The sequence below is a fragment of the Echeneis naucrates genome, chromosome 4, assembly GCF_900963305.1.
Source record: "Echeneis naucrates chromosome 4, fEcheNa1.1, whole genome shotgun sequence".
Classification (NCBI taxonomy): Eukaryota; Metazoa; Chordata; class Actinopteri; order Carangiformes; family Echeneidae; genus Echeneis; species Echeneis naucrates.
In genome coordinates, this window is record NC_042514.1 from 11,771,364 (window position 1) to 11,798,476 (window position 27,113).

General features: G+C 38.6%; 2 protein-coding genes across 4 annotated transcripts in view; both read right to left on the reverse strand.

Moving 5' to 3' along the window:
- The window catches only part of LOC115042098 (uncharacterized), a 40,147-nt gene extending 35,992 nt beyond the window's left edge, over positions 1–4,155 (reverse strand). The window contains exon 1 of the mRNA XM_029500129.1: positions 4,014–4,155. Within this exon, the coding sequence (XP_029355989.1) occupies positions 4,014–4,155 (142 nt within the window). The remainder of the gene's footprint in view (positions 1–4,013) is intronic.
- Positions 4,156–6,954: 2,799 nt separating this feature from the next.
- The window catches only part of naaladl2 (N-acetylated alpha-linked acidic dipeptidase like 2), a 308,720-nt gene continuing 288,561 nt past the window's right edge, over positions 6,955–27,113 (reverse strand). For 2 of the 3 annotated variants that reach the window (XM_029500987.1, XM_029500986.1), the window contains 2 exons: positions 18,879–19,077; positions 6,955–10,784 (listed from right to left, as the gene is read on the reverse strand). In XM_029500987.1, coding sequence (XP_029356847.1) covers positions 10,538–10,784; positions 18,879–19,077 — 446 coding nt within the window. In that variant the 3' untranslated portion in view covers positions 6,955–10,537. Of the gene's footprint in view, positions 10,785–18,878; positions 19,078–23,195; positions 23,280–27,113 lie in introns of those variants that run through there. The other variant, XM_029500988.1, reaches the window with a different exon arrangement.

The window sequence follows — 27,113 nt, forward strand, 5'->3', positions numbered from 1 at the left end:
CAGCAAGCATTAACACATTTACTATGGGAACTGCATCAACTGGAGTCATTTTTTGTCTCTGCCTTTACATACCACATGGGTGAAATATTTGCCTTTTCAGACAGTGAAAGAGCCTCCATATGCTCCACACACCTCCACCCTCCCATGTGATGCCTTAACTACAACAAACCAGTGAGTATTCCCTGAATAGCTGAGCTGACTGCTGACTGAAGAGCCTCCAGTTACTGCAACTAAACCTCTGCTGAGGGCAGGAAAGCCTGGTGTTCCCAGTTCTGGAGAGCCAGAAGACACGGAAGGAAAATAACAAATCTTAACTGCTCTAAGGCAAATATTAGAAAGAGCGAACTAAATAGCCAAAGGGCAAAAATACATAAATAAATAAGTTGCTTGAAAGAAACTTTTTTAGCTCAAACATTCAGAAATATTCAGTTTGTCATTCTCTTGGTTTCTATTTTATTTGCAAAGATTTGTTGGTGTGTCAGAATAGAATAGAATACATAGATAGAATAGATAGATAGATAGATATACTTTATTTATCCCAGGCTGGCAAATTGCAGAATCTAAACCAATGACTTAAATGGGGTTTATGTTATGATTTGGTGCTATGCAAACTGAACTGAATTTGGGTTTCGATGTTACTGTTAAATTTTCTGCTGATTTGTTCACGCCATGCACACACTTACTGAGCAACACAACCCAACATTCATCAAACAATACATCCTTCTCAGTTTAGCTCATGAGTTACTCAATTAACACATAATCCAACCTGCACATTTAATCTCATGTCCCTCTCTTTTAGGTGAAACTGCGTGGCCTCCACAGCACCCACTAACACAGCCTAAACCTACAGGAAGGACAATAAATATGGTGATAAATATTCAATAAGGTACTTATTCATACAAAATGTGCAAAGAGCAATGTGTTCAAATGTATTGTGCAACTCTTCAATAAACTGCTGTTGCTCCTTATTAAAGTGCATATGTACTCCTAATCAGTCCAAAGTGCATGGTGCCATATATGCAAAGCCAGGTGACAATGATGCCCTTGGCCAAGGGTGGAAAGTCTTCTAAAATGGATAGCTCCAGCATCATGTCAGCCTCCAGATTGCCCCACATTGATGTGACAAAACTTTCTGTCATTCCTTCAGAATGACCAAAGAAAATCTTTCAGGTTCATGTATGTAACGAGGTTCTCAAAATGAGGCTTTTTGAAAATCTGCTGCAAATTTCAATTTAGCAAATGGTTCTGAGGTAAAACAGATTTTTGAATCATTAACTTGGAGCCAGGTGTCAGGGATTGAGTTTTGTTTTGAAAATCTTGTTCTTGTTCTGTTTCCCTCGTGTTGATTGCCTTCCCTGCCCTAATGTGGTTCACCTGTGTCTTGTCTAGTCACTGTATTTAAGTCCTGTTTTCGGTTTTGTCCGTGTCAGATCCTTGTCTCTCTGTGTCCCTTGATCGTATGTTTGCCGGCCCTCAGTGTATATATGTTTCTTGTTTGGTCTGCCTGGTTTCCTGACTCCTGCCGGTCTCTTGTTCGCTTGTCGATGTTGTCACACTTTTGTTGTCGTTTGGTCTGCCTGCCTGGGTTACTGACTCCTGCCTTTGGCTTCTCGTGTCTGTGCTTGTGTCTACCTGTTGTCCCTCCGTCTCAGTTTTTGTTCATCGTCCCTTTACCTGAGTTATTTTGTAGTTTTGTTTCTTTGCTATTAAAGTATTTTTCACACCTATTTGGTTCTTGTGGCCCCTGCATGTGGGTCCTCATTCCACCACCACCCCCAACAACACTGACAGCCAGGTAAGGTTTGCCAGACAACCCACGCAGTAGGTCACAAAAATCAAGCAAATTATATTAAAACCTGTCTATAACACCCAGTTGACCTAAATTCCCAGGCAGGCAAGGTCATGATTTATTACAACCATCCCATCATCACTCAACCTCTTACATCCAACTTCTTAATTTCAATAGCATTTTGATGTGATTAATGCCATTCCTGCTGTGCCAAAACTGCTTCAAGTGCACACAGTAGTTTTTCATCAGAACAGGCTTGCGGTTCAAATGATGACACATTTGTATAAACTTGACCTCTTTATGACTCTAAAACATTAAATACTTTTTTTTTTTTAATAAATGGAGCTGTTAATTTGGCCAGTATTGAAATAAATGCAGCAAATATGAGGTAACCATGGCTGTCTACTTTACGGTGAGCGATAAAGGATATCTAGGCCTCACATAAGTTGTCAACTGAGTCCTCATTGCAGTATAAAATAAGGTTGTAACTATTGGCTTCACAATCTTGATTTGTATATCCACTGGCACACTTTCACAATCAAAGGTGGAATCAAGGATGCAGCTACACCCCCAATGTCATGTCCCACAGGTATGTCGTGAGAAAAAACACAACACAAATATTAAAAATGGTGTGACGTTATTACAAATACCATTTTTGTTATCTGGCATGTTATGATTCCAGAAGATCTATGAATGTAAATTTGAAAATAATATATTACACTGTTAAAGTTGAGTTTTGGCCTTGATTTTGAGTGTCTTCACTTCAGCCAGGTAGTGACTGGAAGTTGAAAACCAATTGGATGGCAGAATCACCTATTTTCATCTGTTCAGTGTCAAACAATTTGCTCACATAGTATTTTTTTTCCAATCTGCTGGTAGAATCATAAAAAAAAAAACAAAAAACAGCCATGTTGTGCTTCTGTTGTCATGGAAAAAAAATCTCACTATCAATGATTTGTAGTGTTGTTCTATGTGGTGGTCCTCTGTGTGCGGCTGAATGCAAAAGCTCTCATGATTATGCTACAGCTGTTCAGGATGGACAGTCCTACACACTCAGCTGTGAGACCTTTTTCTCTGGTGACAACAAACACCATCAACCGGCCCCTCTATCATCACATGCTGCTCGTCGTATTGATGAGGCAGGTCAGTTTTCTGTCACAATCAAATCCATCACTTGCACTCTACGGACCTCCCATCATCACCAGAAATAAACTGTCATTTTAAATCAGTCTGATCCTTTTTCATTCTCTTATCAATCCTCCTCTGTGCTCTTCCACTAACCCTCTACAAATGGCTGTGGGACATATGGCAATAGTAATTAGAAATGTCATTATAATCTTAGAAGCTGCTGAGGCATGTAATACAATGACTCAATAACTTCTGTTACAGAGACAAAATTATGGGAGTGAGCCAGGAACATCGAAAAAACTGACCCTAGATATTTGATGGCAATTTGATATAGATGCCTCAGACATTTGCCCCTAGGCAAATATATATATATATATATATATATATATACACACAGAGAAATGTAATACAATATACAATGTATTTATTTTCAATTTTTACTGGTTTTTACTGGTTTCAATCAATATACTTTTGTTTTCAATAATTCAATTATCTGCTCTGCTTAGATTTTCTTGCTGAAATTATCTGAAAAAGTTACATTCGGTTGTGACACTGAATTGGTAGAACACTATTTTGACAAACTGACTCTGAGCCACAAAACGGCCAGTGCTAAAAGTGATTAAAAAAACGCTACTTTGGTAGCACAGTAAAATCCTAGCAATTAAATTAGCAAACATATTCAGGTATTAAGGGTAAAAAAAAACTTGTCAACCTTTGACGTCCCTTCCCGTGATAAATTGTCACTGCCTAAAAAAAAGTGGTAGTTAAATGCAAGCCGAACTTGTCGTGTTTAGCTTTGGCTGGTTTGTTTGTTTGTTTGTTTGTTTGTTTGTTTGTTCATTTACTTATTTCCTGGTGGGCTCTGCCTCGTCTTCACGTTTGTTCTCGCGAGTGTTTAACCCCTGTTCAAGATACCACGTTAAATGGAGGCACGGTGAAATGACGTAATGGGCACGAATTGTGCATTTATTGTTTGGTGACGGGCCGATAATTAGGCGTTTCTTTATTCTTTTTGTTTGATTGTCTGTTTCTGACCGGGTTTGCGAAGCCTTAGCCGGCGTTTGAGTGTAAAACGTCGTGGTGCGTCGGTACTCACAGCACTGAAGGTAAATACACCGCAACTTCCAGTGTCTGTCCTGGTTTTTCCGCGTTATTTTGATGGACAGAGTGCTGAGACTGGTGTCGGGGACGGGGCAGGGGGATGTTTGGTTTCTGATCTCCTCTGCATCGGTCGCCATCATTTCCATTACCCTCTCCTTCTCCTCCTACATCACCTCGGTCTCTGCTCCTCCCCCGCCCCTCTCCGTGGCGACTCGTGAACGCGCACGGTTGTCTGGATGCTGCACGTGCCCTGTGATGCTTTTGAGAGTGAGAGGGGGGAAAAAAAAAACAAAAACCCAACAACAAATAAATAAACAAACAGGGTTGGACACTTAGAGTAATCAGTTATAGTTGCCACTTTCAAAAAGTAAATAAGCATTTGAGTTACAGCATTATGAATGTAACTAGTTCCCAAAGAAAGTGCCTATGGAGTTAGAATTTTTTTTTTATGTACAAATTTTTTTTAATTTATTTTCACTTCAAAAGAACTCAACAGAAATTCAACAGTTTCTTTAGTTATTCATAGGAAAGATTATTTTATATTTATATATATTTTATATTTTCAAATGAATGAAATGGAGACACACATACATTCATTTGTTCATTTTTTATCCCATTAACTCCTATTGGCTAATCCCAGCTCACTCTGGGTGAGGGGCGGAGACACCCTGGACAGGTCGCCAGTCCTTCACAGGGCCAACATACAGAGACAGGCAGAGACCAACAACCACTCACACTCAGACCTACAGACAGTTTAGAGTCACCAGTAAACCCAAACATGATGTCTTTGGACGGTGGGAGGAAACCCACGCAGACACAGGGAGAACATGCAGACTCCACACACAAAGGCCCCAGGCTGGGAACCGAACCCGTAACCTTATTTTAAGGCAACAGCACCAACCACTATGCTGCGTGCTGCACACTTCTAATGCAATATATTAATGGGAAGCATTGTAATGTCTGCACTTAACATTTGTCAACACAACCTTTGGATTGTCTCAACTTGCCATTGCCTCCTTGTCCCGGTTTCAAGAAGGGGGTTCAACGAACTCTGAGTCGAAGTTGACTTTCTCTGACTTGGGAAACTCAGTTTTGAGCTGGTTCGATCAACTCTCAGTGCCTGCACCGTGACTAAATAGGAAGTAGGCCTATACTTATCTCCACCTGGACTCTCATCCATCAATGGGCCCTGCTGAGGGTCAGGGATCATGGGCCAGCAGAGTGGGCTGACATGAGCAACCCCAGTCAGCCAGCAGAAGGCCTGTAAGTAAGAAGCATTTAGTCCTATAGTCCTTTTTTTATATCACAGAGTACATTACAGGGGCATATAAAGACACAGTGTATTTGAGGAGGGAGACTAGTGGCTTACATTGTAGCAGCCTCCAGTCTGTTGCTTAGGGTAGTCTCACCATATATCACCATATATCTCTGAGTCATGCACTCTGTGTGCAGCATCACATATGGTCTTGACAGTGCAGAGATTGAGAAATATTACTCGGGTATCATGTAGCCTTTGGTATCTTGAGAGAGTATTCAATGTACCTGCACATTAGTACTGTGGATGGACTGTTCACATAACCAGCTTCATTTTGTCAAGGAGCAACCCCCCCCACCCCCCCCCCCGAATAATAAAAAGGAAAAAAAGAACTTTTCAGCTCCTCTTAGGCTGAGCGAGCTGTTTGTGACAACAGTTGTACGGGCTCCATACACACAGCCCATGCAATTGTCAGTAATATTGTCACATTTAACATGTAGCATTCACAGCTGAACACAGTATTGGTTGAAAAGTTTAAACACAAAAGTACACCGATCCGTATCGGTCTTGCAATGCAAAATTTGATTGTGTCTCATTAGGTGTCAAGAAATATAAAGTCCCACAGTTCTTTATAAACAACTCTAAGATTGAGAGGAAATAATGGGTATAATGTAATCAGAATGTATATTTCACAACTGATTTCCTTGGAAAAGGAGCGATGTTCACTAACATGGATTCAAATACATTTTTAGGCTTAAAAAAAGATTGGTCGACTGACAGTAAGAAGAGGTGTGAGATATCGTCAATAAATGTAATGACTAAGTGCTAAGATGGCAACACTGAAAGCTGTAGACAACCCCATAATAGAACCTGCTTGTGCCAGGAACTCCAACTCGGTGAGCTTACATTCACATGGCCAGTCATAGAAACATGACCAGTCAGACTGTGTCTAGCAAGAACGAACAGAGATGTTTCAAATGTTATTTATTTCATTAAAATTCAACAAGACTGGAACAGCGAAAAGAACATAAACCATGCCAGAAAAATCCCTGTATAATCTAGTTAATACGTTGTCACGTCATGCATACAGGCTATATCAAATCATCAAATGACAGTCCTGAATGTTAATTTAAAAGAGACATTTTAAAACTTTTCATAGGTTTCTTTTTTTTCCCCTTCTTTTTTTGAAAACTACGATTGAGAAACCAAGTAGTGCATGTCGTCGTAGGTGAATTCAGAGGCTTGGAGAATTCTTTCGATGGAATACAAGATAAGCACAGAAAGCATTCACTAAATTGTGCAAACTCCAGTTTCAGGGTTGCCTAATTCTATTCAAAAATATGTGACATTGTGTACTAGTGAAATTTAAAATAAATACTGTACATATTAGGCTGCTTGTGGTTGAAAATACTGTTTTTAGAGAGCATGGCCATGGGGCCAGTGCAATGACACATTCTGCACAGCAGATCATCACATTCATGTAATGTTGTTTTAGTGATGTTAAATAGTGAATGTGTATCCCCTCTAAGGTACTTATAGCTACATTTATCATTGCTTTATTATTTTTTTTACTTTTTAAGCAAAAAAAAAAAAAAAAAATCATTATGATTAAATACAACAGTGTAACACATAGGCATGAAGTCACAATAATGAATAACAATGACATTACCTTCCAACTGGAAAACAAAGAACCTAACTAATACAAAAGCTTCATGCTGTGACACAGACTTGCCATACTGTAACAGATACATCATGCCACTTGGAACCAAAATCAAAATTATGGTATACAGTAACTGTGTAGTATCGCACATGCTATGCAGAAAAGTCTAACACAGTGTATCTATAGCTGATGAAATCAAGAAATGTATCTAGAAACCTACAGTAATACCAGAAGCTGCCAGATCTTGCCACACAAAGAGGTGTATCAATAATAGTATCAATGAAGACTTGTCAACTTAACACAATATACACAGGTATTAGAACGACAAAACAGAGGGATTTGTGCTCAATTTGTATGCAAGTCTGATTTTTCAAAACATTCAACACACAATTAAACAAGAAGCTAACGTGCTTTGCATTATTGTTCCTGTACTTTTTTTTTTCTTTCTAGTAGGCATCCGCTTTTTTAGTATAAGTATTTTATAATTAACACATAAGCCAGTAAAAGGGGTGTGTTTAGACTTAATGTGAACCAAGAGTTCACCCTAATATGCATGCAGTCTTTTTATTAACCACATGCAGACACAGTGCACAGTGCACTGTGTGTGTTATTTTTCTATTTTCTATTGATATTCTCAGCTAGTTAAAGTGAAAACTAGATATGTTAACAACACAGTGATTAGAAATTGATCAACTGCTGCTGAACCTTTAATAATTGAAGTAATTGATGTAATTGATGAATTGCTGAACCTCCAATAGTGCATTATATCAACTAGAATGTGGAACTTAATCAAGTTTTTGGTATACCATTTGCAATATGAATTAAAGCATTGGTTTTATTTATTCAGATAAAAGGCACATGATTTAAAGCAATGAAATTTTACATTTTGATCCCTGAAAAAGTTTAGATTTCTTATCATCAGTATTGCAAGTCTGCTTATTTACAAACTGGACGATTAAATACAAATTAACATCAGTTCACCTTACAAAATGTTGTGTATCAAATCATTGGTACAAATTGAGATGCAATTAATAAAAAACACACATTTTAAGCTTAAAAATGAACAATTTGAATGCATTATTATGACCACGGAAACACCAAATACTAGAGTAAAGTCAGATGCAACTGCAGACAGTGCTGCTTGTTTCTTTCCAGCTCCTGAATCATTTCTCAGAATATTTTAAAAGTACATCAACTCTACAAAATTCTGACTTTATAAGAAATTACAAGGTGCAAAATTTAAGCCCAGCTTGCCCTCCTGCCCTCCGGCCCTCCTTTCATGCTTAAAAAAGTATATCACATTCAAACCATTACAAATAAGATAAGGTATGAAATAATTATTTTATGGTATAAAATTGTGTTCTATGAATTGCTTTCTAACAATCACTATTCTAGGAAATACCATGCCTAACTACAAAATACCTGAAGCCTCAATAGCTGCTACTTTTTTTTTAAATATAGATATTAAATTACATGATGATGATTTGAAAGAGAGCTCTGCTCTCTATTCAGGCTTGTACAGGCCAGCACATCACACTTAGACTCATAAACATCTCTAGGTAGAACAAACTGCTACACAAAGACAGAGATTACTGGTTGATGGCATTAATTCAAGGCAGAATGTAGGAATAACAACAAGAAAAAGGAAAGATAACACTTACTATTGCCATTTAAAAGATTAACTGTAGCATAGAAAATGGGAAAGAATAACAAGTGGGGACAGGGAGCAATTTTGAAAAGGCTGAATAGATATTCAAGCCTCCTTGCATTTGACTATTTTCAGTGTTTTACCTTTAAATTTACTTTTTGTGTTGTTAGATTTCCAAGTATTAAAGCCACTTTTGACTATTGTATAATTGGATGATTCCATAACTGTGGAAATATAAGCTTCAATAACAGCCATTATTATAGACGCTGTGCTTTCATTGTGTTACGTTTGCGTTTCCTCTCGCTGACTCCTTTGACTGCTGCTCTCTGTTATCACCTTTATTGACCTATGAAGGGTGTAAACTGATTCTTATGGGCCTCCTACAGTGAACATGGGGTCACCAACTGCTTCTTTTCACCTGACACTGAGGATCTGTAGGATGTGCATGGGGAACAAGGACATGCACCCCCACCAGCTTTCCACCTGTTAACATTGTCAGTTACAGTGGGTGTTGGTTGGAGCTACAGGATAAACCAGAAGCAAAAACCCATCTCCAATGGTAAACGATTTTACATTCCAGCCACAAAGACACACTCATTACACTAATCTGTAAACACACACCTGAAATCTTAAATTTGATCACTTTTCTTTGTGCTTTTCATCAACTTGGAAGAATAAAAGGTAATTTTTAATTATTATTGCTTAAAGCAGTAGACTGCTTGAACAGCTGTTTTCTGTGGTTTTGAATCTGAGTTATTGCTCTTTAATCAAGTGGTGAGCCATCAAATGTCATGGCATTCAGCTATATGGTGTTGTTTAATAGGCTGATAGTAGAATGGCTTATTACTTAGCAAGGCCCCTTGGGGATAACTAATATTGAAATTAAATTGCAAATAAAATAACTACTGAATTCATTAAAAAACACAGGTCTTATTTTCATAAATTTGTTGATTGTGACGCTAAATTTGAAATTCCAACCTTGAAGTGGTTATAGAAATTTGGCTCTAAGCAAAGCAACAAGGAACAGGGGAAAGCAGCATTTGAGAGCCTCCAAAAGTTAAATTTTATCCAAAAGATTTGTTTTTGAGCCCAAAAGGAGGACAGAAACTAACCAAACTCGCCGTTCAGTTAAGTCAGCAAAAATGTAGCGACGAGAGACCAAATGGAAAGTTTAATTGGAAACAATTTAGTAAACTGCATAACTAGAAATGGACTTCTGGACTTGCATTACACATATCTGTGATATTTCAAGGTGACGAGTGCAAATCATCCAAGCACTTTAGTTTTCTGCGAAATTAATTGTTGAGGGTTTTCAAGGAATGGACGTATGAAAGTTTTCAGAAGAAGAGAGAAACTATGAAAGTAAGCAATAATCTAATAATTACAGCGCAATTTTTATGACTGATCAGCTTAAAGAGAAGGAAAGTATAGTGCAATTTCAATGACCTCATTTCAACCACTCACCCGTTTCTGGGTCGCAGGGGGTGCTGGAGCCAATCCCAGCTCACACTGGGGGAGGGCGGGGTCACCCTGGACAGGTCTCCAGTCCATCACAGGGCCACATTTTGTAAATATTAATTGCATATCAAAGCTCAAATGTGTAACAAGTTAGTTACAGTACATTCATCAATCTTTTTTTTTTTTTCTTTAGTCTTTCACAAGTCATTCAAAATGTCTGGCTATTGCATTTTGCTGCATGTTGCTGATTAAATATTGGATATTGGGAAAGTTTGTAAATGACACAGAGGGTGGGAGTTTAAGACTGTTTTCTGTTGATCAACATCATGTGGTTTGTGTATATACTTAAGCCTGATTGCAATTTTGGATGAGGTCAGTTGGGGGCGAGTTCAATTGGTTTCATTGTTCCAGTTGTGTTTGAATTTGATTGACCCTATCAGTGGCAGTTTTTGCTGTTGAGGGCATTCAAGGTGATTCATGGGTCTCTGCCAGACAAGCTCATTTTGCGTCATTTTGGTAATTTTCAAACAAGTCCAGGCCAAAACACACCAGCCTCTCAGCTGACCGGATAGCCCTGAGGATGAGAGATAGAGACTGGTTCATGGTGCTGTGGCAAAGCACTTCTTTGTTGGCAGAGTTGTGTTTTACTGATTTGCTGGTGACACTGCAGTGCAGGGCAGCTTCCTGTGAAAACCTGAGGATGGAAAATTGAGGAGTCTTTCCCGGTAGGCTGTACAACAGGTTTCTGTGGAGAAAGGGAGAAGGACAAAGACAGACTATTTTATTTGTATAGTACCATCATTTCAGATTATGTTTTGTAAGCCTAATTCATTTAAAGGACACCCCAGCTGGGACATCCAGGTGCTGAAACGACAGGTGATAAACACCACTCCTAAGCAGATGATGTCATAGCCCAGCCTTCCTCCTCAGGCCTTACAGATGTCTCTGCTGCATCATCCATGCTCAAGCTCCTTCTATTGCCCAGCCATCAAATGTTATTTTCCCCAACACATCCCTCCATCCCAGCATTCTTTCCTCTCCTCCTGCTCCCATCCTCCCCTTGTCTTTTGACGGCTTCAGCCTCTACCCTCCAAATCAGTTATGATCAGCTCTTTCCTTTGTGCCTCCAGGGATGCAATGTCAGCCCAAAAAGGTCTTTTTCATTTTTTTTTTTTTAATCTGCCTGTGTTTATATTTCTTTATCTTGCAACTTTCCATGTTCTTCGTTCCTGCATGTATTTCCCTGTTATCTGTACCAGGACACCTACCTCCCATATTGTCCAGCCATCTGACTGTAAGAAACTACACTGCATCAATCCTGCCTGCATTTCTACATTTCTGTTCTGTTGTTATCATAAAATCTTGATAGTCACTGTGTAAAGAATAGCTTTTCAAGACAAAAAAATAAACCAAGAAGTATTGTGTTTGCATTAACTGGGGAAATTAAAGGTCTTGAATAAGTTTCAAGTTCTCTCTGCTACCGAACAAAGTAAAGGCACCTATTTGAGAATTTCAAATGAATAAAAGTGGCATTAACGTTATGACATAGCATTCATTCATCTTCAACCGCTTATCCGTTTCTGGGTCACGGGGGATGCTGGAGCTAATCCCAGCTCACAGCGGGCGAGGGCGGAGTACACCCTGGACAATCCGTTTTGCAGCAATCTTTTACTGGCAAACCGATGTGGACCTGCTCATGTAAAAAGTTGTGTTTTTACTGGTATACCCTTGGCTACAAGGCAAACTAAATCAACTAAAACAAACAAACAACAAAACAACAACAAAAAAAAAAAAACAACATGAAAACTTCAGGCTTATATTTTGACCTCTACCTAATTTTCTAAAAATGAATCATTGTCCTTCAAGACCCTCCTTTCCATCTACTGTCTTCCTGTGGTACAGGGTACACAGTAGCATGCACACACATACGGAAAAATACATTTATAAACACAGGCAAGCCTTTGGGGGTAGCAGGGTAGTCATTTGTAGGTCAGAATGGCAGAGACTGTGGAGGGCTGCTCTCCTCAGGGCTGAAATACATTGATTTCTCTAAAAGTGGCTGAACGGACGGTCTTACAGAGTAAATGGAGTGATTCTTCATCTGTTAAGACACAAGTTGTGAGCTGTAGGCTGTGAAGGAACACTGACCTTCAGCACACAATTTAGACTGAAAGTCAGAGCACGGCGATGATTCTTGATCTTACTGCACTACACAACACCAGTATATGACACCAGTGAGCCTACTCCTGTGGGTTGAGGGTATTTAATAGAACTTATTGTTGTTCATGAAATGCAATGTTTTTGGCAGCTGCTTTGATATTTAAGATTTTAAACCAAGACATGAGTGCGTATTTCACCTGCGCTTTCCAGCACATTATCATACATGATAAAATACCTTCAACAAAAATAAAACAATAACTCAGTTTGAATGGGCCATTTCCTTTCACAGGTTACTGCAAGATATAAATCTGTCCTGAAAAATCAGTGGCCACAAGGAAGGTAGAAAAACCAACACAATAATAGAGAAAATGTCAGCGTTGGCCCTTCTTGTGATGGATATTTTGACATGTCACATTAGAAAAAATCTGAATGGTTAAAGATGGCTGAATTCCATCTGCTGCTTCAGAGCTTGTTGTGTATGCTGGCACGCTGTCATGGATTGTTTTGGCACTTGAATGGAAACAAACACAACTGTTGCTTTATCTCCTGTGATGTCTGTCAGCATGCTGGACAGGGTGATTCTGCTTTTTTTTTAGCGATAAAAAAATAATAGTAATAAAAAAAAAACAGGAAAAGCAGGAGAAGATGGATGGATGGATCCAATATCAGTGTTTTCAGTGTTATTTCAACAAATTAAGGAAAGGAGGGCCATTCAAACACTTCTCTGGTTAACCCGCTATTTTCATTTACTTTTTTTCTTTTTTGGCAAAGCACAGTAAATTAATTACAAAACCATCCATCCATCTTCTACCGCCTTTCCGTTTCCGGGTTGCGGATGTTGCTGGAGCGAATCCCAACTCACATTGGGTGAGGGCCGGGGTACACCTTGGACAGGTCACCAGCAAGTTGTGTTAGCAAACAGCTGCCTAATTACAGTACAAATTCTGCAGACACAGTGAAACATGAACATTCACATTTCAGAGCTTTTTTCACTGTAAGTAGGTGCCCGTCTGAGAGCAGTGAAAATCAGTCAACTCAGTTTACTGTGTGCACACAGTAAACTGAGCTTTTTTCATTTTTCTTTATTTATAAATTTCAGCTAAATGCTAAAGTAGTCATGTTAAAGGGAACTACATTGCCAGATGTTGATAACTATGTTTTCTCCAGATGCTCCTGAATTTTGGTGTTTCACATTTTGTCATGTTCTGCTACTGGAACTTGAAAATCCAGAAGGTCCCTGAAGTGGATCTCCATGCCAGCGTCTGCTGCTAAAGACGCTAAAGATGCTAAAGTGCTTCCATGCGAAGTCAAACAGCAGACTGTCTCTGTTAGTGTGTAATTTTATGGATAACACTGACAACCTGTTCCTGCAAAGGCTGCATGAAGGAAGGCTTCATAGAGCTGACACAAATTCTTAACAAAGCGTGGTGGTGGTGGTGGTGGTGGTGGTGGGGGGGGGTTGGAAAATAAAGATGATAATGCTAAATGTGAGCTTTATTGCATGTGCCTCCTGATAGTCTTTGTTGACACTCCGACCAAGTTGGTTTACCAGAAATAAGTCAGTGTTCCAGAACTGCAGCTGGTATGTTAAATACCAAACGTCCCGGTTCTTGTGTGTGGTGTTGTGTGTCTGAGCCCTGGTGCCAGCGAGCTATGGAATACTTCCTCTTAAATTTGCAGTCAATATCTTGGTCAGAAAGTGCAGAAATAATGCAAACAACCTCAATAAATTCCTCTGCTTTACACACTACATGCTCTGGGTCAGCAGGTCTCGCTTTCACATTCTTTGCAAGGTCTAAAATGTCTTTCACCAACTCCAGAGGAAGTTGAAGCACATCCTGCGTAGCTGCAATATTTTGAAAGGCTTCCAGGCTTCAATCTAAAGCAATTGATTCACATTAGCCCCGCCCACTGACTTTGATGAGTGAGTTTGACAGATAAAATAAATTCATGAAGCACTGCAACAGGACCATGAAATCATTATATATATTTTACATTAAATGAACTGGTATCTTAATGAATTAATGAACCATTTAATTTTTTTATTTCCAATTTTAATTAATTAATGACACATTTAAGAAATTATTTAAAGATTTATTTATATATTTCATTCTGTCCCTTTGGTCCTCCATATAATGCTGGACATGCAATGTCAGGTAAAAATAAAAATTGTGGAAAACTTGCATTAAAAGTGTGAGTAGTAACAGAGTTGTATTTTCAAACAGTTGTCATTCAATGAAGTAAGAACCCACATTAGCTAACATCTTTTTCAACCTTACATGGACACTTAAATATACAGCTCTGTCACTTCCTTAAAATAAACTATAGTGGTTTGTGGAAACCATCTTGAATTCTTTGTACAAATATTTGAAGAAGTTTTGGATTTATATCATGTTACCTATTGCCTGATTTTGTGGAGAATTTGGAAAGCTGATTCTTGGATCTACGTTAACCCAAATTTCAAATAAAATCAAATCAAATCAGATTTATTTGTATAGCGCCAAATCATAAAGTTACATCAAGGCACTTTACTCTTTATAAAGTAATTTAAAGACACCCAACAGATCCCCCGATGAGCAAGCACTTGGCGACAGTGGCAAGGAAAAACTTCCTTTAAGAGGCAGAAACCTCGAGCAGAACCAGGCTCAGGGGGGGGCGGCCATCTGCCTCGACTGGTTGGGTTGAGAGTGGGGGAGAGAGAGAGAGAGAGAGTGAGATAGGCATTGTGGGGAGGGTATAGGCAGGAACATGTTGCTGCATGAAGTTCATGGAGTTGAGTTGCAAATTTGGTTGCACAAGGGACAGAATGGACTCGTATTTGATTTGGCGCCATCAAAGAGTAATTCATATCATCCAAAATCCCAGTTATAACCTTAAACCTTTTCTGTGTCACGGATATATGGTATTAGAGCAATGGATGTAAACACTGAAGCCAAAGATCAATTAGTGCCAAGTCCACCAAGGTGTGAGATGTGAGACCGTGCAGTCACATAACCAGCCAACTATGTAGGCTATTGCGTGTCTTGCCCTAGATAAAGTCTACTTGAGCTAGACACCTGGGACATAAATGCAACATGAGTGGATGCAGGCTGGATCTGACTGATGCCTTACCCTTGCCATTACTGATGCAGTTGGATGGCTTTGCAAGTTGCCCTGTCCATAATTCAACACCTCCTCCTTAATGTTCGCACATCAAGCAATGAACTATAAAAACTAAATAAGTGTTGCGTTAAAAAAGTAATTACTTGTACTTCTATACAGTTTATTTTAATATTTATAATACAAATTGAATATTGCATATTTTTACATGAATGGAATGGACACTTTATCATGCAGGTACATATAAGGAGCTTCATAGTTAAATTCCCACCTCCCTTTGGGCCAGAGTCTGAGTTTTGATAATTTAATACGTAACTTTGGTGAGGGAGATCTAAATTACCCAAAATCATTGTCTTGTGAGCTACCACTGTGTATTTTTTTATGTTTTTTTTTTTTGTTTTTTGTTTTTTACAGTTGCATTGTCCAACCACAAGAGGCATTGTGCAATTTTTATGGCATAATTTTTTAAAACAGTTTTTTACTTATATGGAAAATATAAGAAAAAACAAACAAACAAAGAAACAGATGATTGGAAGAGGAACAAACAGCAATGCATCTATTCTGTGCATGTTCTCCACTGCAGTATGTATGTATAGCAGATGCTGCTTAGGTCAGTGCCTTCAACCGGAATGAAGTGAGCTAGTTGAGGCATCTACTGTATACAGCAAAGTGCAGGGGACTGAGGATGGACCTTTGGGGAACACCAAAGGTCAAAGGCGCCACAGGGGAGGAGGCATCAACAACGGGAAAAATATATTTAATAAGAACATTTCCTTCTCTCTTTCCTACTTCCTGTCATTCTACACTGCTCAATCAAAATTAATAAAGACATCACATGCCGAAAAATAAATAAATAAATAAACAAAACATGAATAAGTCTTCTTTTAGTCAACCCATTTTCAAGGCAGTCCACCAAAATCTGCTTTTTAGTATCGTAAAAACAAAATTATCATTGTATCATCGATGAGAAAACGTTTCATTTCAGTGCCATGAATGGAAATCTGAAGAAACCAGATTTTCTACGTTGTCCCATGAAAGCGATAATTTTGGAGATGGGTCTCAAAATTATCACAACTAAATGTGAACATCTGGTTTACTACTACACATTAAGAAACATCACAATAGTGTATAAATTACATATTGCTGTGTAAAATACAGAGAAATTGAAAGCAAACATGTTTCAAGACTGTTTGGTGCTCTTAGTCTAATTGTATTAGTCCTGAGAGGGATTGGTAACTTCCTTTATAAATGAGTGCTATTAAGCCCTAATGTTTTGCAAGCATGATGGAGCAGCTAATTTCAGCTTGGATACTAATGGCAGTCTGGGACAATTAACATGTCTGTTACTGCCATAAACTGTGAATAACACTGAACAGCAGACACCATCAATTGTGTTCGCATCTTGGGGAAATGCAGACAGCTAAAGAGCTGTCGGGGGCAGACAGGATTTTACACTAGGTGGTGTGGATGCTAAAGTCAACAAAAACAGAAGCGCTAATGTAAAAAGACAGAAAAAAATAAATTAAATAAAGGTGAAAAAGTCCACACCATGAGTGAAGGTAAGCTGTTCTCCAAGAGAATGTCATTTGTTATGAGTAATTGTATTTTTTCTTTAACTTTCTTCTTTTTCTTTTAGCTAAATTAACTTCACCAACCAATATGGAGCTCACACTTTTTCTTAAACACCACACGCAGCGTTGTTAGCCAGTGAGTTACTGCTGCTCTGCTTCGAAAAGCTGCTGCTTAGAAATTCAAACACGGCCGTATGTAAATTATTTCCTTTTCTTTCTTTCTTTTTTTTTGTCAGAAGAAAAATATATGTGTTCACTGTGAAGCTTTATGTTACATTGCTTTATGTCACATTATTGCTGTTGTGCTCCTTATGCAGAACAAGTTGAAAAAGATGAGGATCCACTCAACGCAAGATGGATGGTGGCTGAGCGGATTTAAATCATTGCTGCAATAATATGGGACTCCATGTGATTCAGGCAATATGTGAAAAGGGGGAGGAGAGGGGGCTGAGTATGTTATTCTTTTTGCTGAATGGAAGGAAGAGTTAATTTGAAGATTTTTATGATTGTTATTAGTGCAACATCATTAATTTCTCTTGTCTATGTGTATGTGTATTTTCTTTTATGCATTTGCTATTTTTCACTCATATTATTATATCATCTTATATTATTTATTGAGAGACAACATAATATGTAAGATTGAGCAGGAGTGGAAAAGCATGTTAACTTCAGCACTGTGTACAAAAGTTTGGATGAAATATTAAGTAAAAACTTTTCAACTAAGTTAATCCGTCCATATGTAAATAAAACAGGAAATACATTAGAAACAATGAGCTGTAGCTCCAAAACATCTGTTTCACAGTGTAGTGAGAGAAGTAAAAAGAGTCTGTGAACACTGATCAGCAAACCTGATAGAACAGATTACCATTTCATTACCTTGTGTATTACACACTATCGCATGCAGTCAGTCCATTTCACCATTTTAGGCCAAGAATGACCAATAAACTTACAAGTGCTGGGCATCTGGAACAGTTTTTTTGAACAGTTTAAAGGGCAAAGGTCTCTGGAAGAAGCATTTTGAGCGCCGCTTTCACATAACAGTCCGAGAGCTGAAGAAATAATATCAGAGCATCAGAGAATCAGGGCCAAGGACTTAAAGCTGATGTCTGTGGTCAAGAGTCATGGACTTTGGAAGTCAGTGAACAATTCCATTTCTTCCACAACCTCAGCAGCTTTTGCTGGAGTTATCAGAACTTCCTGTTATGAGTGTCCACAATGTGGCGAGACGGAACACCCATCAGTTATACGGCATGTCGTGTTGTGGTGTATGATGTGGAGCATACGCACTGTAAATATCAGGTTAATCAGTAGATGCCTGTGTTATCAGGCTGGGTTAGGATTGTGTGCAGTAGATGGCGCTCTGACTCTGAGTCAGTACTGACTTCCTGTTTTATGGCGAGATATTGAAATTGGCGCCACAGCCTTTCCAAGGTGGTGTAACAGAACAAAAAGATTTTGATAACTTCACCTTCAAGATCATTAGATGATACTGAGTGAATGAAAGGCATTTGGATTAAAACTGTTGAGGGAGTTTCTGAAAGTACAAGTTTTGGAATTTACCGAAACAGGCGAAAATTGTCGCCTCAAATCAAAATGGCTGATTTCCTCTTGGAGTTAGTGTATTGTGTAGTGTTCCAGAGAGAATTTAGTGCATCTGGACACGATACATATTTGTCCAAATGTTCATTTTTCTTCTTCAATCTGGAGTGAGTGACTCAACTTTCTTGATTTTGATGTGCTGGAGTCTTTCATTGAAGAGCCAGAAGCATAATAATAGAGAAGAAAAACTCCTGCAGGTGCAATTGGACTCTCTCTCTCTCTCTCTCTCTCTCTATAGTTGGCATGGCCTGTATGATTTTTACCAGGAACTGAGAACACCAAGGAACAAATTGCTAGAGCTGACAAACATTTAGAACTCAAAATGTAAATTTACTTAGTTTAGTAAGAGGCTGGCTTTATGGAAAATGACATTTTGTATACCTCCCACCACAATACACCACTGTTCCTACCTGTACACTCCAGATGGTGTCTGTGGGATGATGAAACTCTTCTCCAGGTCACGGAGCACATCATTGAGCATTCGTATGTGGGAAGGGTCTCGCTCTTTGGGGTCATTGGCGGGCCGCATCGTTTCTGACTGAAAGAAAGCGGCGTGGTCTCTCAAAGATGAGGCCGAGGACAGAAGGGATGGAGTTACCATGCTTTTCTCTGGACACAAACATGGATAAAAGAAAAGATGCAATAAATGGAAACATTGACCATGACTTTTAGATGTCATTCAACAGGTTAGCTTGACCAGATCCCTGATTCATACAAACAATATAAGTTAAGGAAAACAATCATATTGAAAGGGTGAGGTGAAGGTTTCATGCTGAAACTCTTAAAAATGCTCAATATTTAAGACCAACTTCTTTGCTTCTTAAAAGAAGTTGTCACTTTCCACTTTTGACAAATGCTTGCTCATGGAGGGATTTGTTGGGTCTCTTTGAATAATTTTAAAAATAGTTTGGTCTAGACCAGCTCTATATGTAAAGCGCCTTGATGGAAAAAGTAAAAGTAAAAAAGTGTGTCCTTCCTACTTTCCAGTGTAAGCTGGGATACTCTGCTGATATTTGATAAGTTAGAAATAAGACACAAACACTGAGCCAGACCTGTCCGACTTGTGAGGCACACCTTCAAAATATCATCAGGGCTACTCAAACACATCCAACGTCGCAAAGTAGGACATAATTTAAAACTTTCCTCTCATGTTTCTCTTTTAACCCACCGTGGCAGCGTCCACTCAGCACACTAAATTAAACAGACTCTGCCCTCTTCACTCATGTCTAACCAAGGATCAGTTCCCTCTTCCTTACACGCACGCACGCACACACACACACACACACACACACACACACCAATGCTATATTCATTAGCTTGTCAACACAGAGCTGGCATGTTTTACAGTACACTTGGCACTGGAAATCAATTGCCTTGCATTTACAGTTAATTGGCTTGTATTCTTGGCTCTATTAAATTATATCTGACTGGGCTTGTCTGGAAAATGTTACTGTTTGTATTGAGGACAAAGATTCATGTTCAGGTGTCTGAATTACAGGAACATAACAACAGTGTTTGCATTTCTGCAGGTCCTCTAACATGAGTTGTTTACATGATTGCATAACTGACAAAATCCTGTTAGTTATTTGTTAACCTTCCATATCAGATGGGCTTTTGAATTTAAAAGATTTCAATTTCTGAATGGTTTGTTTATATAAATCAAATAAATGAAATATTACAATATTAATTTACATATATAATGGATGAATTGTCCAAGACAAGCAAATAAAATCTTTCTGATAAACAAAAACCCCACATATTTCATTTTCTAATTCAATGTGAATGCAATGAATAGAACTCGATGTAAAATGTTTTGTATTTCAATATAATGTATTTGATTAAAGTGAAATGTGGTAACTTTCATCCATGTATATATTTGTATTCAGACATGGTGAAGTTAAATAATCTTCTGTGTTGATTTGGTCAAATGAGATCAACCTGGCTCTGCTCCATTCTGTGTCTACTGTCAGTTATTCAGAACTGCACCCAAATTCCTCACAAAAGAGATCCATCTGCTTTTTCCTCTTCCTACAATCTGCTGGCAGAGAGACTTGGTGTTAGTGTATGAATAAAGAGTTTTTCTCTTGGTCTCATAAACAATAACTACCTGAAAGTGAGGTTTGGACCCAAAAGCGGCACCAACAAGACCAGGTAGATCGGTAATGACCTTTACTGTCAGCAGAAGCAGGTAAATAGTCACAGTTCAGTGAAAAGGGGAAATGGCAGTCCTTAAGGGGCTTGGGGGGGAATCTGAGGGCCCAGAATGAAGCTGTTGATGAGGCAGCAGTAGCAGGCAGAGGACTGAAGAACCAGCAGGTACGCTGACACAGGAAACACTCACGAGGACACTATCCCAGCAAGCATCAGTGCAGAGACCAGGAGAGATCACACGCTGCAGCCCTGGAGGTGGACGACTCAGAGCACCCCCGTGAGCAGGCAGACAAAAACCAGGAAGGGGCAAGACAGAGTCTTGGTCACAAGCAGGAGGGCTGAAGTATTTACCAGGGCAGAGACAAGGCAGGTAGGTGGGAAGCAGCCAGGGTCAGAACCAGGAGATAAAGATGAGCAAAGAACGCTGGAAAGTCTTGCATGAGAACAAAGAACAATCTGGCAGTGAGTGTGGAGGAGAGTGGAGCTTTTAACTTGGCTTGATTGCTGAAGAGCTGCAGCTGAGTGAACCAGTGAAAGGCATGACTGACGAGGTGGGTGTGGCTGACAGATTGGGTGAGCAGTATGTATGGAGGACAAATCATGACCACAGGTATGGCAGGGACAATGGATGGAGATTTGTACAGTTGCTCTAAGAGCTCAACATCCTGCAAGAAGTAACACAGTGCATGTAAATAGACAAAGACATTTGTTTAAGAATATGTGATTGTAGGAGTTAAAAGCACTGGAGTAACAAGTGTGCACTGAGATTTGTGATGCATGTATCACAATATCTCAGTGTACACAGCTACATTGTTTTATTGTATCCGCCAGAAAGCCACTCATGGTATCATCAGTGTTTAAAGAACATTTGTTGTAAAACTGATGAATATTTCTGACTTGTGGTTGTGTTTCTCCAGTTTTAGATGGATTCTCTTAAGTTGCAGTTTGTTTTGAACTGTCAGAGCCACAGTGAAAGATTCCAACATTAATGTTCTGTTGGTGACAGGGTTTATTTCTTTGCTTGAGGAAGTCTGCAGACAGAAAATGATACATCAATTACGCCAGCAGCACCAATTTTTTTCTAAAAGGGTAGATTCGGCAACTCAGAACGATTAATGAAAGACACGAACAATTTGGTTTTGCTGACCTAGTTCACAGAACACATACAGTACAGAGAGACCAGAAGTACAGAACAGCATGTACGGACATTATCTGAAATTTGTCGTGAAAGATTAATCTGTCCAGACATTGTCACGACATTTTTCTACTTCTAACATTTGCAGAATATGAGGGCTTTCCTGTCTGGGATCATTTATTTTACTTTAATCAAAAAGAGACTTTAAGCTAATAACCTCCAACATCCCAGTCTTAATCAACAGACCTTGGAATGTGTTTTTGTGTCTTTTGATCAGCATGTATCGCAGCGTGATGGGAACAGACACAGTAGGGACAAAAATAGATAAAGAGAGCTGTTCTCTTTTACAAATTTAAATGGCTCTGGCTGCCTGCAGCCAGCTGGGACTCATGAAATATTGTTTGATTGTTGTAATCCATCACATCTTTTGACACTCAGGGACCTTTTTTGGATGTGTTTGTAATTGGGTGTGCAGTTGGGACTTGGCCTCTTGCTATAACATTTGGAGATGAGAGGGAGTAAAGCGAAAGAGGTTTGGAGTGACATGGCCTTTTTTTTCTACTTGTTTAGAAATGCTGAGGTTGGATAAGCAGATCTAATTCATCCTCATTTTTAATAAGGTTTATATCCAATTAAATCCTAGTTCTAATTCTTATTCATGTATCATTAAAGCCAATGGAAAACTCCCTCAAGTCATAAATGATAGATATTATTATTATTATTATTATTATTATTATTATTATTATATTATCATTATATATGATATTATTTTTTTCAACTACATTTAAAAAAAGTCTTTCCTTTGCTCTCCTCTTGTGTCTGGTGAATGAGACCAGGGACCAGGTGCAAAAAAAAATCTAAATAAGTGTAAGTGTGTGTGTGCAAATACATCAATATGCATATATATTATTTATTTATTTATTTATTTATTTGGGGGAGGGTTTATAAAAATGAGCAGCCCACACGCTGGCTATGCTTTATAAATCCTAAATCAAATGACCAATTCGATATAATTCAAATATAAACCTAAGCAGGCTTTGAGTTACTGTCTTGAACATAAGTAGTATGTTTACATTTGATCGTCTGAACCTTGCTCTTAACGTTGATACATACTGTTAATTTATGATGTATATGGAAGTAGAAACTGAAGCTGGCTCTGATCATCATCACTGCTACATTTCTCTGACAGATGCAAGCCTCATTCCCTCTCCCACATTTAGTTATAGATAGTTTGTACAGTATATTTTTATACCTCTACTTCCACTAGTCTTTTAAAAATGAAGTGAAATTCACCCTCTGACTCAGGAGGGATCCTCAGACAGTTCCCAAGCTGTTATTCTTACATAAAGCTGCTATGCATAGCTATGCTACTCATAACTATCAGAAGACATATCTGTAAATTGTCAGTGGCACAACATTGATGCTTTTTCAATCACAGCCAGCTAATGGCAAAGTTAATCCATCAAAATTGTCCCTGTAGCAATCACATTGTAATGCACTTCACAAAATACTTGAAATGGATGACCTGAAAGAAAACACAGGAAAAAGAAGATAGGAAATGATGAAAACAGCATTGAAAATGAACACTTTCTGCGGCACGGCTTATTTTCCTATTTGGGCAGATAAATCTGATCTAGCAAACTTGACATTCACCTGGGCTGAAATGTGTGTCGGGTTCACATATTCTGAACATATGTTCCCACTTTCTTGTTGAATGGTGTTCACCTATACCATGTCTTGATTATACTGGAGAGTCCTAATTAAACCACCTTTTTATTTAAAACCATTTCACTGATTAGAAGCGGGGAGCTGAGTTTCGCTGCTTCATGTTCACATGCAAGTGCTTTTCAAAGAGCATTCAAAGAAAAAGGACTCACCGAAGTCAAGGCCATAACATGTCATTAAAAGTTAAACGTTTTCTAACACTTCACAATTCAGTGTCTAAAGAGAAATTTCTGTATTATCAATTTTAATTTCTGCCAACAGTGAAGGCTGAAATCTTAAGTAGTGTACCCATATTATTATTAACAAGTTATGCTCCAAAACAACTGTTCTTGAAGCACTAAATAAATAAGTGGCAAGCTGTAAAAGCACACGAGTCAAAATATAAATGAAAAACACAAACAAACAAACAGACAGACACAAAAAAAAAAAAACTCACAACTTTCCATTTCGCAATTATAAATATATCTATGGTAAGAGAACATGCTACACAAAGCGAAACTTCCTGTGGTTGCACGCTCTGAATGCTTGTTGGGACTTGTTGGCACATGTCTTCTAAAATGGAAATCTATGTACCATAATGTAAAGAGGTCCAGTTAAAACAATTTTCATCATTGTCAATTCTTAAGTTTGACTGTGTACAAATAAAGAATGATTTCAGTATTTCAGTTACTGAATATTAATTTAAGCATTCTACTGTAAATAGACTTGTCTACATGCAAACACTGTGCTTAACTATCTTCTGTATGGGAACTTATTAACGGTACACACTTTCTTTATTTCAATGTGATACTTCCGTGTTGATACTTTACTTTTTTGTACTGACTTGTTCATGTTTCTATTTTTACTTTCCTTTCTTAATAATAACATTATTTATATAGCGCCCTTTAAAACAAAGTTCATAAAGAACAAAACAATATACTCGAAAAATAAAGAATGAATGGTAACATGTATCTCACCTGACATTGGTATTTGTTGTCTGTAAGTAAGTAAGTAAGTCAGCTCGCTAAATAAATACGTGCAAACAACAATCAATCAACTGTTTGCTGTGAAAAATGGTAGTTAAATTGAGGTGTCTCTTATTCAGGCTGGTCATATTGGAGATGTTTCTACACATTGGTAGTCCAGGTGTAGTCCACCTGCAGAGTCAATAGGCATGGATTGAAAAGGCACACATCTGTCTTTATTAGGTCTCACAGCTAACAATGCATATCACTAAAAAAACCTCTGCCAAGAGGATGAGGGAACTACCTGCGGAGCTCACATAAAGGATTGTGTCGAAACTCAGACCAAGGAAATGCTACAAACTCAACTCAGCCTCATTGCAAGTTCCTATGAGCATAGTGGCCTCCATAAATTCAATATATAAGCAGGACACTTTTTCTAAAGCTGACTGCGTGGCCAAACTGAGTAACCAGCAGAGAGAGGCCTCGGTAAGAAAGGTCACCATGAGTCTGATGGTCATTCTGTATGACCTCCAGACGGTGCAACTTCCAAGACAACAATAACCTGCATTCAGTCAATCTGGGCTGAAACAAAATTCTCCAGTCTCATGAAACCAAGACTGAACAGTTTGGAGTCATGTCTGGAGGAAACTAGCTCAATGGTGGAAGCATCTTTCAGCAGCAGGGAATGGGTCCATGGTCAGAGTTGAGGGGAAGCCTAATATATTAAAATTCAGAGATAAACTTAACGACTACTTGGGCCAGAGCCTTCAGGACCTCAAACTGGGCTAGAGGTTTGCCCTCCAACAGGATTCTGAACAACAAAAAGAAAAAAAAGAAAAAGGAAAAAGTCTTGACTTGAATTAGCTTGAGCTTGAGAGGATGCCCAGGCTGTCATCACAGTTAGGTGCTTCCACTGTGTACAGAGTAAAGGCTTTGAATGCGTATATATTTCAGTTTTGTTTTGTTTTGTTTTTTTACCTTCGTCACCAGGCTGTGAACCTAACCCCCCTTTTCTACTTGTGGGGCAACAGCGCTAACAACTATGCCACCGTGCTGCCTAATATTTCAGTTTATCTTTTGTAATAAATTTGCGAAACACTCTGAAATTCATAATTTTTTTGCTTTGCTATTTTGGGGTACTGAGTGTAGACTGATGAGGACAGGAATAATCTGCTCACATGGACACGCACATTTACTTTCATTTCCTGAGCATCGTACTAATTCCCAGCGCTGCCAATAGCCCATTCTACCTTTGTGTGGTAATGTTTTTCAGGAGGAAAGACAGGCACCGTGAGTGAGCACAATCACAACAGTAAATTAATGGAGATTTATGTCGGATCAGAAAAGACTATGGGCAATTTCATATGAAAGGCAAAAAGAAAGGACAATTGTGATTAAAAAGTTGAACAAAAGGTTTTGGGGGTTTCAATTAGCTATGGCTGTTTGATCTGAGAACCCTCCATGACTGCCAGTTATGAATACTGCAGTGCTTCATGCTGGCTGTGAAAAATCCATTAAATATCACTGGTCCTCTGCCACAGGGGGCTGCTAAAACACCCAGACCAGACACACACACACCCAACTCATACACCCACTTGGATGACAATTCCCCAAAATACACTCACAGTAATCTTTGAAAAGTCATTTATTTATTATTGATATTTACTACACACTAGCACACACAGATTCATACACGCTACTCACACAAACACACACCTCTGCAAATATGTGAAGGAGACAAATATACTGTGACCAGTTGAATGCTTTTTCTAAACTTCATGAATGTTCTCCTTTTATTGCAACCATGACTACAAATATAATGTTATGAACACCTTATTTCAGCCAAAATCTTAATCTTTACCGATAACCCCACAGTGGCTACTTAGTTACTGGGTCAACTCCATCACAGTTAAATTAAGTGCAGCTCACTGATGAAGACTTTCAGCGGCTCGATGCACAGAAAAACAAAGCAAAAACTCATGAATAGCTGGTCTTTGATGCATTAAACTCGTAGTTCAAGCTTTGTTTGGGCACTTGGGAGCAAGGCAGACATATAATCACCTCAGAAGGTAAATGTAATGAGCCACAGAACCAATCCGATATGATGAAAGAGAATACAACATTCTGTAGAACTGAGGACAACCGAAGAGTAAAGTTATGATGTGACTCAGTGGTTTTTCACTTTCACACTGCATGTTGTGCTGTAATTTATTTTGCTGAGTTATCCAGGACTCTAAACTCTCATGCTTCCATTTCAATAGCAGATTGAAAGTATTAGCGGAAAACCTTGAAATATAAATTTTCACTGGTAAAGTATTCTAAATGATCAGGTTTTCAAATTCTACTGCCATCTTTTTTTCCCCACTCTGCAACAACTGCCATCAACCAAACCACAATTATTTATCATACCTCACTATGTTGCCCCACACACACACAACCATCAAACAGTATTCATTTCGCTGTCCCACTCCTCCTCCTCTTCTCTTTCCTCCATCTGGTGCCTCTGTATTTTTAACCAGTAGAGATAAAAGCTTTCTCCCACCTGTTTTCTGGCTGAGCAGAAGCTGTTTGGTATAAAGCATTAAGAGTATCTGCACGTTTCACATTGTCAAATTTATAACTTTAAGACGTTTATAATACCACCTGGAATTAAATTTAATGCCAATTTAATAGCCACAATAAAGAATCCA